Source organism: Ruditapes philippinarum, unplaced genomic scaffold, assembly GCF_026571515.1.
Source record: "Ruditapes philippinarum isolate M1 unplaced genomic scaffold, ASM2657151v2 ctg1303_1_1_1_1, whole genome shotgun sequence".
NCBI lineage: Eukaryota > Metazoa > Mollusca > Bivalvia > Venerida > Veneridae > Ruditapes > Ruditapes philippinarum.
The window spans coordinates 53,071-68,020 of NW_026851680.1; the positions used below are offsets into that span (position 1 = coordinate 53,071).

The following is a 14,950-nucleotide window of genomic DNA, read 5'->3' on the forward strand; positions in this document are numbered from 1 at the left end:
AATTAAATAAACTTAAATTGTCAAAAATTTTTCCGGTTTTTTAATTTCAAAATTTTTTAATTTTAAATTTTTAGGAATTGATAAAACAGGGAAAAAAAATTTTTAAATTTTTAAAATACTTTTTTATAAAATTTTTTGGTATATTCCCCGGGTTTTAAATTTCCTCTCAGCAAAGTAGTTAAGAAAAAAAATCGAAAATTTTCCCCCCCAAAACCCCCTTAAAAAAATTTTAATATTTAATTGGGGTTTTTAAATTTTAGGGGAAAATTTTATTTTTAATGTTTTTTTAACCCCTTTTAAAAAAGGAAAAAGTTTGGGAATAGTTTGATATTTTTGGGGTTTTTTTTTGTTTTAAATTTTTTACCGGGTTTTTAAAAGAGTCGACCCTTTTAAGGGGGTTACTTTTTCGCCGGTGTCGGTGGCCGGGGGGTTTTTCCCCTTAGGCCCTTTGTCCGAGGGATAACTCAGGGCACTTATTTGGGCGGGCTAAACCCGAAACGTTTTATTGCTTCTTTTAAAGGCTTCAAGGGGAAAGTTTTTAAAAATCGTTATCTGCCCCATTCTTTTGTTTTTTTTGGTTTTATTGTTTTAATTTACCTACTTTTTTTTGTCCGGCCATTTTTCCCTTTAAACTAAAAGCTTTCCTAGAAACCTAGAAACTTTATTTGGAAAAAATTAAAAACGCATAAAGTTAAAGAAAGTACAGTACATAAAAACCAGTACTCTGTACTGATTTTTAGTTATTGCACTTTGTTGATTTTCATACTTTCATACTTAATTCTCCTACACTTAAAAAGCTTTTGACTAGAAACTTCATAGGCTGATGTATCTCATTGAGAACAAGTACAGAGCACAAGTACTCGTACTCTGTACTTCATGTGTTTTTAATTATTAACCTTTGTTAATATCGGCATCCACTTAGGCTTGTCCGGAGCATTACTCAGTTACTATAGGTGGGATCGACTCTAAACTTGGTATGCAAGCTTATTTCAATGATTCAAAGTGCAGTGTGCAAGAATTGTTTGCACTTTTTACGTCTTGAGTTTTTTTACTTTTTTAAAAATGTTCATACATTATTTTTGCACAATCTGTACTTCATGATATTTAAGTTATTGCCCTTTGTTCATTTTCATACTTAATAGGCTTGTCCAGAGCCTTACTTGGTCACTATAAGTTTAATTGACTCCAAATTTGGTATTCAAGCTTTATTCATCGACCTGAAGTGCAATGCACAAGAATCCATCACAGACACCTCCATTTAATCTGTCAGTGTAAAAGTTTTCATGGTACTTTTATTTTTGATAATATAACGGTTTTATTAATTCTGACGTAACATTGTTACAATCAGTTCAATGCCACTAAAGTTTAAGGTACATTTACATCGCAAGAGCAGTGCTTATGAATAATATATGTTAAAGGTGAAAATGCTTTACTTACAGCTATAGTGTAGACAAGATACATCCGACTTGTTGACAATATAACAGTTTTATTTATCCTGTGGTAACATTGTTACAATCAGTTCAACTACCAGTACATGTGCATTACATGAGCAGTGTTTAAAAATAACTGATAATTATGAAGAAAATGCCTTACTGACAGCTATACTTACCGTAGGGAACGTGTTACAGTATCGCGTTTTTCGGTTACAGTATAGAATTTTCAGGATGGAGGATTATTTATGGGAAGAGAGGTAAATCTACAAAACGTTAGTCCTTTGTGTTTAGAAACGTTTATAAAAGTAAATGACCAGTTGAACCTATTTCCTGTTGGTAAAATGCCTTTGAAAAAATAAACAATGTTACAGTTTAGAGCGAGGTTAATTTTGAAGGGTTACAGCATAGACCTTGCGACTTTTATCCAATTTTGTTACAATTGTGTTACAGTTTATACCCAGATTTCGGTTACATTTTAGATACTTGCCAAATGTCAAACAAAGTTCGTGTATCCATTATTTTTATAAAATAATTCGTACCTTTCTACTTAATACATTCTTGAAAGGTTGTATTACTTGTTTTCTTCAGCAGATAAGTTATAATGTGCTATTTTTCTTACTTTAAGTTTCAGATTGAGACTTTTTGCAGAATAAGTAATTTCCTAAGTACGGACTGTTTTCACGACAACAATAGTAACTTTTATCGAATTGTATTGAGAGAAGAAAGGTTATTGCTTGATTTCATTACACATTATAAAAATAAAATAGAGAAAATGAATTCTTAATAGAAGTTCAACACGGAAAACATGAAAATGTTGCAGGCTTAGTTTGATTAAACCTGTTCATGGACGGTAGTTGTAACTACAAGCTATCGTCCACGGCTCCTAGCACCGGCTTCAGCAGAATTCACATTAAACATGAACTGGTACACTTTAGATTATTTAACATCTGTGGATGTGTTCATATGGCGGTTATCATGGAACCTTTAATGTGACACGTTATTGCCATTCTATTAAAAGCGGCATATTACCCCAGGTTAAAAATTGCGTGTGCCCTAAACGAGAATGAGTGAAACTAAATAACATGAAATTTTGAGAGGGGATCGGAGGTTATAAAGCCTGCATACCATAGATAAGCTGTCAAAAGACACAACTAACAAGCAGGCAATACCCTAAGAATGATTAAACAGTATTTAAGTGAGCAATACTACAACCTTAAATTTTATTTTAAGTTGGATTTTCCATCTACCATAATATATTTTGTAAGTATTTAAAAGGGTTTGTTACGTTTGGCTTTCTTGAATTTTAAATTTCAACGACACTGAGGTCATGTGAAAACATTACTGCTTTAGTGTAAAGAAAGACCCCAGATACTTTTTGTGAAACATTTCAGACACGAGCGGGCACCTGACTAGAACCACCGACCTTCCGTAAATTAGCTTGATTCCTCACATACAAAGAATCTAAAGTCATGATTGGATTTCAACTACAGCAGTAAATGAAAGATGATTTTAAGTCGACGGCCTTACCGACTCTGCCACTATTATGTACCTCCATGAGGTTCATTAGAGAAGATATTGTAATTGTCTGACCTTAATTTATACTCTTTAACTTTTAATATTATTTTCCTTTTCAGAAACATGAAAACGCATGAAAACTGCTATACAGGATGTCTGAAATATAACTAGAAATGTGTCCATAGGACACGGGTGCCCCCACCGCGCCACTGTTCTGTCAATTTTATGACTCTAGGTCAAATATTTTTTGAAAACTAAAAATCTTTTACTAAGTAAAGGGAAAGAACTTTACAAATACTGAATAAATCCACAAGCAAACCCCAAGGTGCATAAGTACACATGCTGACCAACATTCTTGTAAACTTTCAGGCCTACAAATTACATACTTTTTGAGCTATGCATGAACAAGTTGAAAATTGCAAATGTATACTACTGTAAGTTAAGGGCAATAACTCTAACAGAACTGAAACAAGATCCACATGCAAAGTCCCAGGTTAATAGCTTCACAGTGATATGAATCATTATTCCTATAATTTAGTGATGTTGATCATTATTCCTGTAAAGTTGGTTGATTCTAACTCAAGCACTCAAGGAACAAATAACAACAAAATGAAACGGGTTTTACTACGTCAAGGGAAATAACCCACAAATACTGAATAAACCTACAAGCAAAACCCCAGGTACATAAACTAAATATGCTGAGCAACCTTCCCGTAACGATTAATGACTCTATGTAAAATCCTATTTGAGTTACATGCGACACAAGTTGAAAATTGCAATAAATTCCCAAGTCAAGGGCAATAACTCTAAAAATACTATATAAATCCAGACGAAAATACCCAGGTGCACAACTACACATGCTGATCAATATTCCTGTAAAGTTTCATGACTCTATGTCAAATCCTTTTTGAGTTACATGCGACACAAGTTGAAAATTGCAAAATTTTACTAAGTCAATGGCAATAAGGCGAGGGCGACACAAAAGAGAACGGACGGACGGACGGATGGACGGAAAAGGGTAAATCTAAATGCCCGCCACTAAAGTGGGGGCACAAAAAACGACTTTTAATTTAATAATGACAAAATAATCTCAACTTCAACAAAGAAGCCTTCGAAATGTCGCCATGATCATGATTTGATTTGAATGCTTTTGGTTTGAGATGAAAAGGGTCTTTAAATGTTCAAAATCTATGTTTTGGGTTTTCGGATCCCCGATTGCAACCAAAACCATTTGAAAAACTTAATTGGTAGAAAGTTTCATCACATTTAGTCAAGTAGTTACGGGGCGGATGAGATTGCACACACTTTTGAACGGCAGACGGACGAATAGCCATCGGCCCAATAAGCTCACAGAGATTTAAAAGTCTTTGTAACATTTATACATTTTACTTAGTATATATAGAAAATATCATAGTCTAAACAGTAACCGAAATCTGGATATAAACTGTAACAAAATCGAATAAAAATCGCTAGGTCTATGCTGTAACCCTTCACAAATCACCTCGTTCTATACTGTAAAATTGTTTATTTTTTCAAACGCATTTAACGAACAGGAAAATAGGTTCAACTGGTCATTTACTTTTATAAGCGTTTCCTAACATAAAGGACTAACGTTTCGCAGATTTACTTTTTCTAGGCATGCATAAATAATGTCGAAATTGGAGAAAAATGCGTTGGTCACTCGATTCAAATTTTTAAACTGTCAAATCTGCACATTTATGAGACAATATAGCGATAAATCTGCGGTGCAGAGTCTGAAGAATTATATGACTAGATACCAGATTCTGTTCCTTTCAAGCAAAGCACAAAACATCTTTTAGAAACTAAACTACTTGTAGTATGGACCGTAATAAAAGTCACCTACCTTTCCTCCCAACCAATAATCCTTCATCTTTGAAATTCTATATTGTAACTGGAAAACGCGATACTGTAACACGTACCCTACGGTGATACTGTTGACATGACGACACATCCCACCCGCGGAGTTCTTGTTAAAAGGTGTGTCACGGAAGGAAAATAATTGGGTTTGATTCAGAGGGGTTTCATTTGGATTTATAAGTCATCATCTATTTATAAGAAAGAAAACTTATTTTAGGATTGTTACAGGCAATAAATTTTTGTTGACAGCTGTGTTAACATTCAAAACGCAACTAAGAAGTTGGAAAACATGGAGTTGTTGAAAAGCTGTCTTACAAACGCTGGGTTGTTTTCTTATTATTCGAGCTGGTGGCAGGCATTGCTGTTCAAAATGCATTAGGCAGTTATTGCTTATAGGATACTTAAATATACCCAAATTTCATCAAGAACAGTTTTGCATGTGGAAGGAATAGACTGTAAAAATTGAACAAAAAAATTAAGAGACGATATTTGGTGATTAGTTATTGAAATGGATTGAAGTAAGTTTGTCTTTTTATTATTTTTGAAATTTAAGTTATTTATTAATTTCTGCTTTACTTTTCTCTAAACAGTCCTGACATTGTCACAATTGTAAGCAAATATAAAATTGAGGTACCACGTGGGGAAAATCTTTGAAAAGAATTCTCGTCATTGAAAAGTGTAAAATTATATTTTGATTATTTTTCACTGTGACATTATCAAAAAATGTTCACGAAAAAATCAATAATCCGCTCAAACGATTAAAAAATATTTATATTTTATATTTTTCTTCTTGAGATTATTCTCATAAGAAAACTAAAGAGATTTAAATAACGTAAATTTTCATTCTGAAGAAAAAGGTCAGAATATGTGATATTCTTCATGTTTTTGTATATAGTTGCCAGATTTCTTTATCCAATTTGACTCTGTTGCCAAACTGTCACATGGATATGTTTCAGTAATCTAACACATTTAGAAGTTAAGAACAATGCCCAGACGGGTAGTGAAATAACACACTTTATCCAGTTTATCGTAACACATTTTCAAAATCTAGGTAAATGGATCAAACAGTATACGTCACTTCACAAAATTAATTTCAAACATTGAAATGATAGGTATATGTAAATTGCGATTATCATAATAGTACGTTAATTAATAGAAATGTCATGGCACTAAACCGTCCTGGTTAAATAATATTGTATGCTAGCTAAAAATCAGGTTTCGTGTTTATCTGTTCGACACTTACCACCTTGCCATTGCACATAATCAAAGGAAAAGTGATACTTGGTTAATGAAGTTTTATCGTAAACATCCTGCTCTTTCAATTAAAATTACTTTTGAAAATGTCGACTAATGATACTTGAAACATAGGACTTTTTACGCGTTGTTGGATTATTGAATTAGTAAGTCCTGCATATTTTCTTATGTTTAATATAAATACACAATCACGTTTTACGTAGTTAAAGCTTAAAGTCCTACTAAACTTTTTTGTTTGCCGGGTGACATAACTTGAAAAGTCCTTAAGTATGAGAACAGAACGAGAATATTAACCGGAGGAGATGGTAAATTCTTACTTATGCTTGTATACGAATTTGAAAGCCCCTGTTTAATACGTAAATGCAAAAATGTTACTTAATTTTACCACGGAAACTATCGTTTCTATGATCATATCGTATTGCAAAAGGTCTATTGTCATATTGTTTGATTCGGTAAATTACCTCCATTTACGTTTTATGAATAACAGATCCTATATGGAGAAGTCTGGGGCTCGAATCCCGGTTTAGGTAAATGATTCGTGTACCATGTTGTAATGTTACCCAAGAAATTCAAAGAAAAAGCACCGTTGTCTTTAAAATATACCATATATATAGAGTAATTTCTTTTCATTAAAAAAGTAATATTCCTGGGCCATGGTCAAAGAAATATGAATAAAAAGCAAAGAATGAACATGGTAATAGAAATATAAATAATGCTAAAAATTAAATTGTGAAATTTACTACTGTTTCTTATACTATAAAAAAAGAATAAAGGTAGTAAAAGCCGATTCTTATTAAAGTCCGTTAGGGTCCGTTATACTTTTAACGCCACTGTTTACGAAGAGAAAAACAAAGCAAATGAAAAGTAGCGAATATAGCGAAAACATTAAAATGGTTGATCTTTTCCAAAAATGAAATAAAATAAAAGCTTTAATTTTAACTGATCAAAATAGTTTCTTTTTATTTACTTAAACTGTTATTTCATATAAATGAAATACTTCTGAGGGTGACTTGAGTTTTCTAAACTAATGTTTCCGCTGCAAAAAAACATCCATTCAATATAAAAAAAAACACGAACTGTTTAATTTGTTTCAGAATCAAAGTATTTCAAATATACACTTTAAACCTTAAGCTTATCACTTATGAATAAAGGAGACGCTTACATTTCATAAATTCGCTGTCTAACTTCATTTTTGTTTTCAAAATTAAAAAAGAAGAAACATGTCTAAATTGATGTTCGAAGGTTTACTTACTTCTGTTTGTGGCAAGACTTTAAATATATATGAAACTATATATTAATAGAAAAATTAAAGTTAAACAAATACTTACAAGGCCAAACAACGCTGTTAAAACTCACGGTATTGGAACGTACACCGGTAAATAATGTTCTGAGTCAAAACAAAATCGGGATCAATTACCATATTTCTATTATTAGTTTTGTTACGATTTCTTGTAGCACTTCTGACACGATCAATTAAACAGTTTTCGTTCTTAGAACCAATTAGAATCACAGAAATAGAAGAGCAGTCACGTGATACAATGGTGGTGGCTTCTGAATAAGTTTTACAGGATTCTTTGTTGAAAGTAAGAAATGGTAGCAATAACAACGGGTGGTAATACCCTTCTGTTTGTATAATACTTTCTAAAATCTATGGCTTCCAATGCCTTATCTTATATTATTCTTTCTTCTCATGAGAAGGAAAAACTATATCATTTTAGTTTCTGAAGCTTTTAATTAAGAGCTTTATTAGTTCTTGCTTGATTCTGTCACGGAATCAAGCGATTAAGATACTTCGGACTCGTGATTTTCTAATTCTAGAATCAACACATCGCACCCGCCTAATTAACATCTTATGGTCTATTTCAAGATTAAACTGTCCGGTCAGTTATAGCCCGTTTCAAGTCATAGGAAGCTACATCTAAACAATGTTACCGATTATGATAAGCAGGCAACAGACTGTTGATATATTTCAGAAAGCGAGCGTTAGTGAACGGCCATGAACGACCATGAGTTCTTCATTGTTGAGCATTTTACAACATTCATTTATCAGTTACGACAATCAATCTTCCACAAGCCGGCATTATGCATGTACATGTCTTTCAATCTTTCATCAGCTACGATTTTGTTTCTTAAGCTTATTGTTATGGATACATGTAATTCTTTTTCCAGCTTCTATACCTGGACTCCTATTTGATATATTATTAAATTTAGTGTTGCCAAAGAAGGATATTTGGTAAGCTTAACTTCTTTTTTACAAAATAAAACTTGTGCCATGTCTTATATTTCACCCATTATTAGTTGGTGCTGATTAGAAATCCAGATGGAGACCTAGAATAAGTTCTAACTTTAATCCAGTAAAGATAGAATCAATGTGATGTCAATTAAATCAAATTATCCTTGTGGGTATTCAGTGACGTCAATATATGAAGTCATGTTATTGCTTCAAAGGTAATGTTACCCTTTCCTATAAATATTCCTTAAACTTTGCCAATTGTATTTTTCGCTCTACAGACCCAACCTGCAATGTCTTACAGAAGATACTCACCAGGAGCAGTAGTATCCAGAATCATTTAAGAAATATTTTTCCCATGATAAATGAGTTAGAATGAAAACATAAACTCCAAGTACTGATAAGCATGTGAAAACCCATTTTTCTATGTAACTAAGTTTAAGAAAAATAATTGTTCCCGAGGACTAGCAGCCACTCTCCGCCGGCTTGACATTATATATCCCTTAATACATGCAAGGCTTTTTGAATGTGAGAAATTCGCAAGTCATGCGACGTTAGTCAATAAACATCGAAGTAAATCAACAAAGAAATAAGGAAATGTAAAATATTTTCGTTAAAATCCGTGTTTTATTCATAATCACAAGCTGTAACATACCATGATTTATAAATGTTGCATCAGATATTAACTCGGTAAAAAAGAGTCCGATATTATATTATTATCGCATGATTTTACTTTGAATTTCCTCAACTGTTATACACTAGTAATATGCTTTATTGGCAATAACGTATAGGACAATATCTCAGATAACGCACACTTATGTAGAAAAAGTGTGCGTTATTTAAAAAAAAAGCACAGTAAAATAAGTACACTTGGTTCAAAACTGTGAACGAAGACAAAAAACATTTGACTGTACCAAAATTTGGCTGGAAAAAAAGCGTATTAATTCAGATAGGGGATAGGCAATGGGGTACTGAGGATATGGCTTTCAGTTTAGAAAAAGTTTTGTCTGTTGCATGAACGTACTTGTTTGAAAACCTTTTAACCCATTTTCCTGAATGCTATTTGGTGCTAGGGGGCATTTTCTCTATAAACCTTTTCATGTGTAGCAATACATGCACTTTTATCAATTCCAAGTCCCCGAGGAAATAAGAATAATTGTTTTAATTGAAATAAATTTGAAATCATTTGTTGGCATGTCATTAAAAATGCTGATCAAAAGGCGCTTAGCTTAATATTTGAGCGTCACAATTATTTACAGCAATGTTTTTATGTGTCTTTGATCATCCAACCAATCAGGAACACCCACCATACATCTGATTAATACATAAAACGGTCATTGACATGTACCATAACAAGTAACCGAGGTTCAATGTGGGGAATTTCATTAATTCAGAGAAGCAATTTTATGTCTAATCATAATTCTCATTTCTAGTTATCATGCAATAAAAAAGTTATAATATATCGACCTCTACTGTTATGTAGAAATATATTGGCCTGTAGCGGCATCTCGGGTTTTCCCTTCACCAAATGTTATCGGCCTTACGACCTAAATTTTTTTCTGTTGAGAAAACCTTCGATGTCGCCCAAGCCATGATATTTCTACATAAAAATCTCGCTATCTATAGTATAGCTATAACATAATATATATGTCTATTATCTGAAATACCTCAAAAACAAAAACAAAAGTTACGATAAGTGGATATTCATAGAAGAGTATGCATAAGAAATGATTTCAATTGCTAAAGATAAAACGTCACGTCTAAATAAAGAGCATAGCATTTCATATTCCTTTTTTTTTGATAAGCGTCACTTAATAATTCCTATCCAAATCCTCTCCACAACAACATTATTTAAAATAAAATGACAATGTCCGTTTGGTAACCTTTAAAAACACTGAATAAACATGAGAACCAATTCCTTTCCAAATCGCCTTCAAAATAACTTAATTTAATAAAAATCGACAATGTTTTTCTTTGCTGGAAAGTTTTAAATCAGTCAGGTGAAACTAGATGCACAAACTTAACCCTATAAACAGTTATAATGTAGAGATTTAACTTCTTATACAAATGTATATGCACTTTTTCTCTTGACAAAAGATGAACAGTCGCTGTGATTCAACAATGTGTTTTTCAGCGATGTCGTTTTCTTACCATTAAAATAATGGTGTTTATGGTTACTTTAAAACGAATGTAATGACATATATATTATTTTGAAAAGATTCAAAAAAGTTAATTAAATATCAAAACATCTTGGATCAATCTTGTCTTGCATCTCCCCAGACCAAACACTCTCATTCAGATATTCTCGCACCAATTATTGTTGACCCCTTTCTTTATATGATAAGAAAGAGACAAAGTCTTAAACCGACGATGATTTCGCTGAATGCATACTCATCATTTTGTTGATTTTCAAAGCGTCTTGGTACAAGCCTTCAAGAATTTTTTTCATCCAGTACTGAGTTGATTTGTATGATATCGCTCCAGCTGCAATGCTTCCTACAATAGGGAGCATGAATTTTGCAACTTCTTCCACTGCTTCCGTTATGGCAATTGTTTGACAGAGCGCCATTAATCCTTTCACTGTGTAATCCATGAACAATCCTCTCATTTTAAGATCCTTTCTCAGCTCTTCTTCGCGCATTCCTAGCATTTGCGCACTCCTGTTGATCGCATCTTTGGTCAAACCAAACTGGTCTCTGTAAAAGTCGACTTCATTCTTCATTAAAAAAAAATCCACAGCCGTGTTAATCCCTGGAACTGGAATCGCGCTAGTCACTGCAGATATCAGTGAAATGCGTGGAATTCTTTTTTCAAGTTCTTTCTTTTTCTGTGACATCATATCGTCGGTTTTACCAATAATTGAAAAAACTATGACCTCTCGTTTCAGTTGTGGTAAATCTTCGATTAGACATGATTGTAGCTTATTGAAGTCAAAGTCATCTGTTTTAAAGCTGTCGATCAAGTAAACGAAACTGTCAGATATACCAATCTCTTCTAGGTTCTTTAAACAGTTCTTCCGTATTTTTTCCAAGATTACATCTCTACCACGTGCGACTGTCCTACCGTTTTCCTCATCGTCAATTTCACGGGACACTTTGGTTCGTACAAAGTAAAACTTTTTTCCCATCTGTTTTATTTTGTTTGCCAGCCATTCATCGTCATCAAAAAATCGCTGTGATGAAAATATAAGGAAAAAGTCATATGTTGCTAGTTTGACTTGATCACTATATTTTTCTCGATTGAACTTCTTCGTTCCCACTCCAGGTAAATCCCAAAATACTATTTTTTTGTTTTTAGGATGGGTGTAAGACTGAACAGTTTTCGTGCATTCTTCGACATCAGTATCAGCGGCACCATCCTCTCCCGTTTTAAGTCCGCGAATGACGTTGATAAAAGTCGATTTTCCAGCTCCTGATTTTCCAGTAACTGCAATATGCAATTCAGTTTCACGCCATTTATCTAATCCTTCTTTGATATATTTTTGTATACCTTCAAAACCTTTCGTTTTGAACACGTCATCGAGTAAAGCTTCTTCTTCTTCAGTACGTTCGTTGTTATATTCAACCTTTTTTCCGCTAGCCATCATTTAAATTTGGTTTTAAATGGCACTGAAATATATAAAAATTACATCCTTGTTAATCGCGGTAAAATCGATTTCAGCAAGATTGGTTTCGTTCAAATATTTACGAATTTAAAACAAAACAACTAACATCCAATTTACGAGTTTATTTGTACTTATATTTAAAGACGAAGTCCGTCTGTTATCGGTTTGACTTCCTGTAATATTATAAGGAAAGGACTGAATATAAGTAGAATTTTTATTGGTCATTTTAAAATTAGAAACTAAAATCGGTGAATTTCATTGGTCATTCAAAAATAATTTGTAAAAACAAGTTAAGGATAGTTCTTACAATTTTAAAATAAAATTTTAAAGATAGCTTTATAATAAAATGTAAGGGATAGTTGTGTCAATATAAAATAAAATGTAAAGATAGTTCTATAATTAAATGTACAGGAATGGGGATAGTTTTTTAACTTTAAGACTTATTTGTAAATGATTACAAAATTTATGAAGTCAGACGGAAAACAAGTCAAAATGTCACCTTAAAAAGACGTTGGTCTTCTTTGACAAATCACCAATATCAGTATGGTATTATAATTTAATTTCTGAAATTCAATGTTTTCAAAATGGGTTTTTTTTTAATAAGTACAAGAAAGATCATGTCATTGTAATACAAGCATTGCTAATATGGAAAACTTTAAATTATATACTTTTGCATGTTAAACATTTGTACTTCTTGTTTCTACTGACATTGATGAAATTATTTTTTTTTAAAGAAATTTTTATTAACTGATGGTTTAAAACTTTCATGTTTGCTATGTTTGATTTTATCAATGTGCAAACACTAAAGATGCCAAAATTGATATCTCAATTTGATATGATAACCTTGGTGCATGCAACAGATTAATTAGTGTAGGCATTTTCAAATTCGTATTTTGCCTAATAGTTAAAAAGATTAAGTTAGGAAACATATATCTCATAGTTTAATAACATATATCATTAATTTTGTATTTAATGTATACAAAATTTGTATTTCAATGAATATCAACGCATGATAAAATCTATACTTCGTTGTGAAATATAATTTCACCAATATGCACCTGTTTTTGTCGTTATTTTTTGTCAAAAATCCACTACAATAAACATGTTGACATAATGAATGTAATCTTTGAAACACGTGATTTTAATAATTATCTTAAGTCAATGTCGAAACAATTTATTACTATCTTTAGTTATAACTACTTGAAACATTTTCATTTGATATGATAACGAGTTAGTGAAAATGATCACTTATCTGGTTCTTTTTATTGCAAAAGAAATATAATTACAAAATATACCACTTTTACCTAAATATAGATTCATACCTTGATGTATTTCAATGAAAATAAACAACCGATAAAAAAATCTAAACTTGTGTTGTCAATTATGACCAACATAAGTCTTCATCCCTTTGTCGTGTGTTTTGCTTCTTTAACTTGTTAAGCTGTTCATCTTACTTTATTCACAATGCTTTATTTACATTGAGTCTCTTGTAATTTAAAAAAAATGGGCGGTTACATGTATGGGAAATTCACGATGTTTTATCTATTCGTATTCTGCATTATCATGACTTTATAAGCAATACTTAAGACATATTTACAAATATCCAAATCATTTTATTTAAGTGTCATTTCATTTTTACATTCTTTTTGCTTTTTACTGAGTCGTGGGTAAAACCTATGGCGACAGTGTTGCAGGAGAATATTGATCAAATCACAAAAAAACTATTTCAAGTTACCTTTCAAGTTATTAAACCTCATTATATAATTTAGGAAAAAAATATTATTTTAAACGTTAAAATAAGAAAGCGTTACATTCTTTCACTTATAACGACATGTTAACAGTCTAATACACGGAATTGCACAAGTGGGTATTATTTACTTTAATTTGTGGAATTTAGGGAAATAATCTATATTAGACATACATTTATTCAAATTGTAGAAAAGTTAAGAAATCAAACAACATCCTTTGACAGGTATATGATTTTTTTCCGGGGATCTCTTAAACAATGTACTTTTTATGAAATTATTTAATTTATTTATTTCTTATTCGTGTGTTTTCGGGCGTTTTCATTCCTTATGTCAAATCAAAGTTACAAATTTTATTTTCAAAGAAAATTGTATTAACTCTTACCTATATTCCTCCTCTCTTCAAGGTTTAAGATTAAATGTTTGAAGTCAAAACAAATACTCTGCTTGCTTAGTTGGTTACATATCAATGAATATAAATATGTATGTAGACTTGTAAATTTTTGTCCTTTTATCTGAAGCTGTGAAATTTGAACCATGTGCACAGATTAAGATGTAAAGTGAACTTTGATATCAGCTGGCCTAGATTTTGTAGATGTACAGTCATGGTATTTTGGCCCTTCATCACAAAATTCACTAGACTCAACTGCATTGATAGATTCTTACTCTGATCTTTTATTGGAATACCAATAGATTTAACCACTAATCTAATAATAAGAATTAGATAGGTCAGTGATAAATGCAATATGGCAATCTTCATTTGTAAAGAAACATAACAATTCTGTTCCTACATTATTATTTAGTGTTGTATTAATGCGGTGGCATAACATTTTTTACAAATGCAATCTTGTTTAAAATACAACAACCTTTTAATGAATGATAATGATTATATGAAATTTGTGTAGCTAGGGGGGACAACTCCTCAGTACATAAAACAGTTAACTGCTGTGATATGGTATATGGATTTGTCACCCCTTAGAGGTAAAAATAAATAGTCTTTTGTAATTCTTTTAGAATGGCTTTTCATGTATTTTATGTATGTGTTTTACGTTTTATATGTAATTTCATGTAAAGATGAGACTGAAATAAAGAAATTTAAAAAAAATGTAGACAAAGAATATTTGACAACGTATTGATACACAATGTCCTATTCAATTTAAGTGTCAATACAAAAAGATGTTTGTTAACATAATTATCCAGATTATATCTATAAACTGAATGGTATAAATAGAGGATATTGAATGAGTGTAATTCCGATACTGAATTTATTGAACGATTTGAAAAAAAGTTA

At 31.7% G+C, this 14,950-nt stretch overlaps 1 protein-coding gene across 1 annotated transcript; it reads right to left on the reverse strand.

Moving 5' to 3' along the window:
* Positions 1–10,244: 10,244 nt before the first annotated feature.
* Positions 10,245–14,121, reverse strand: LOC132736579 (interferon-gamma-inducible GTPase 10-like). The gene is made up of 2 exons (XM_060723738.1): positions 14,045–14,121; positions 10,245–11,918 (listed from the first exon to the last, which is right to left on the reverse strand). Exon 2 carries the CDS (start codon positions 11,894–11,896, stop codon positions 10,670–10,672), a length of 1,227 nt encoding a protein of 408 aa, XP_060579721.1. The 5' UTR covers positions 11,897–11,918; positions 14,045–14,121; the 3' UTR covers positions 10,245–10,669.
* Between the last annotated feature and the right edge of the window lie 829 nt (positions 14,122–14,950).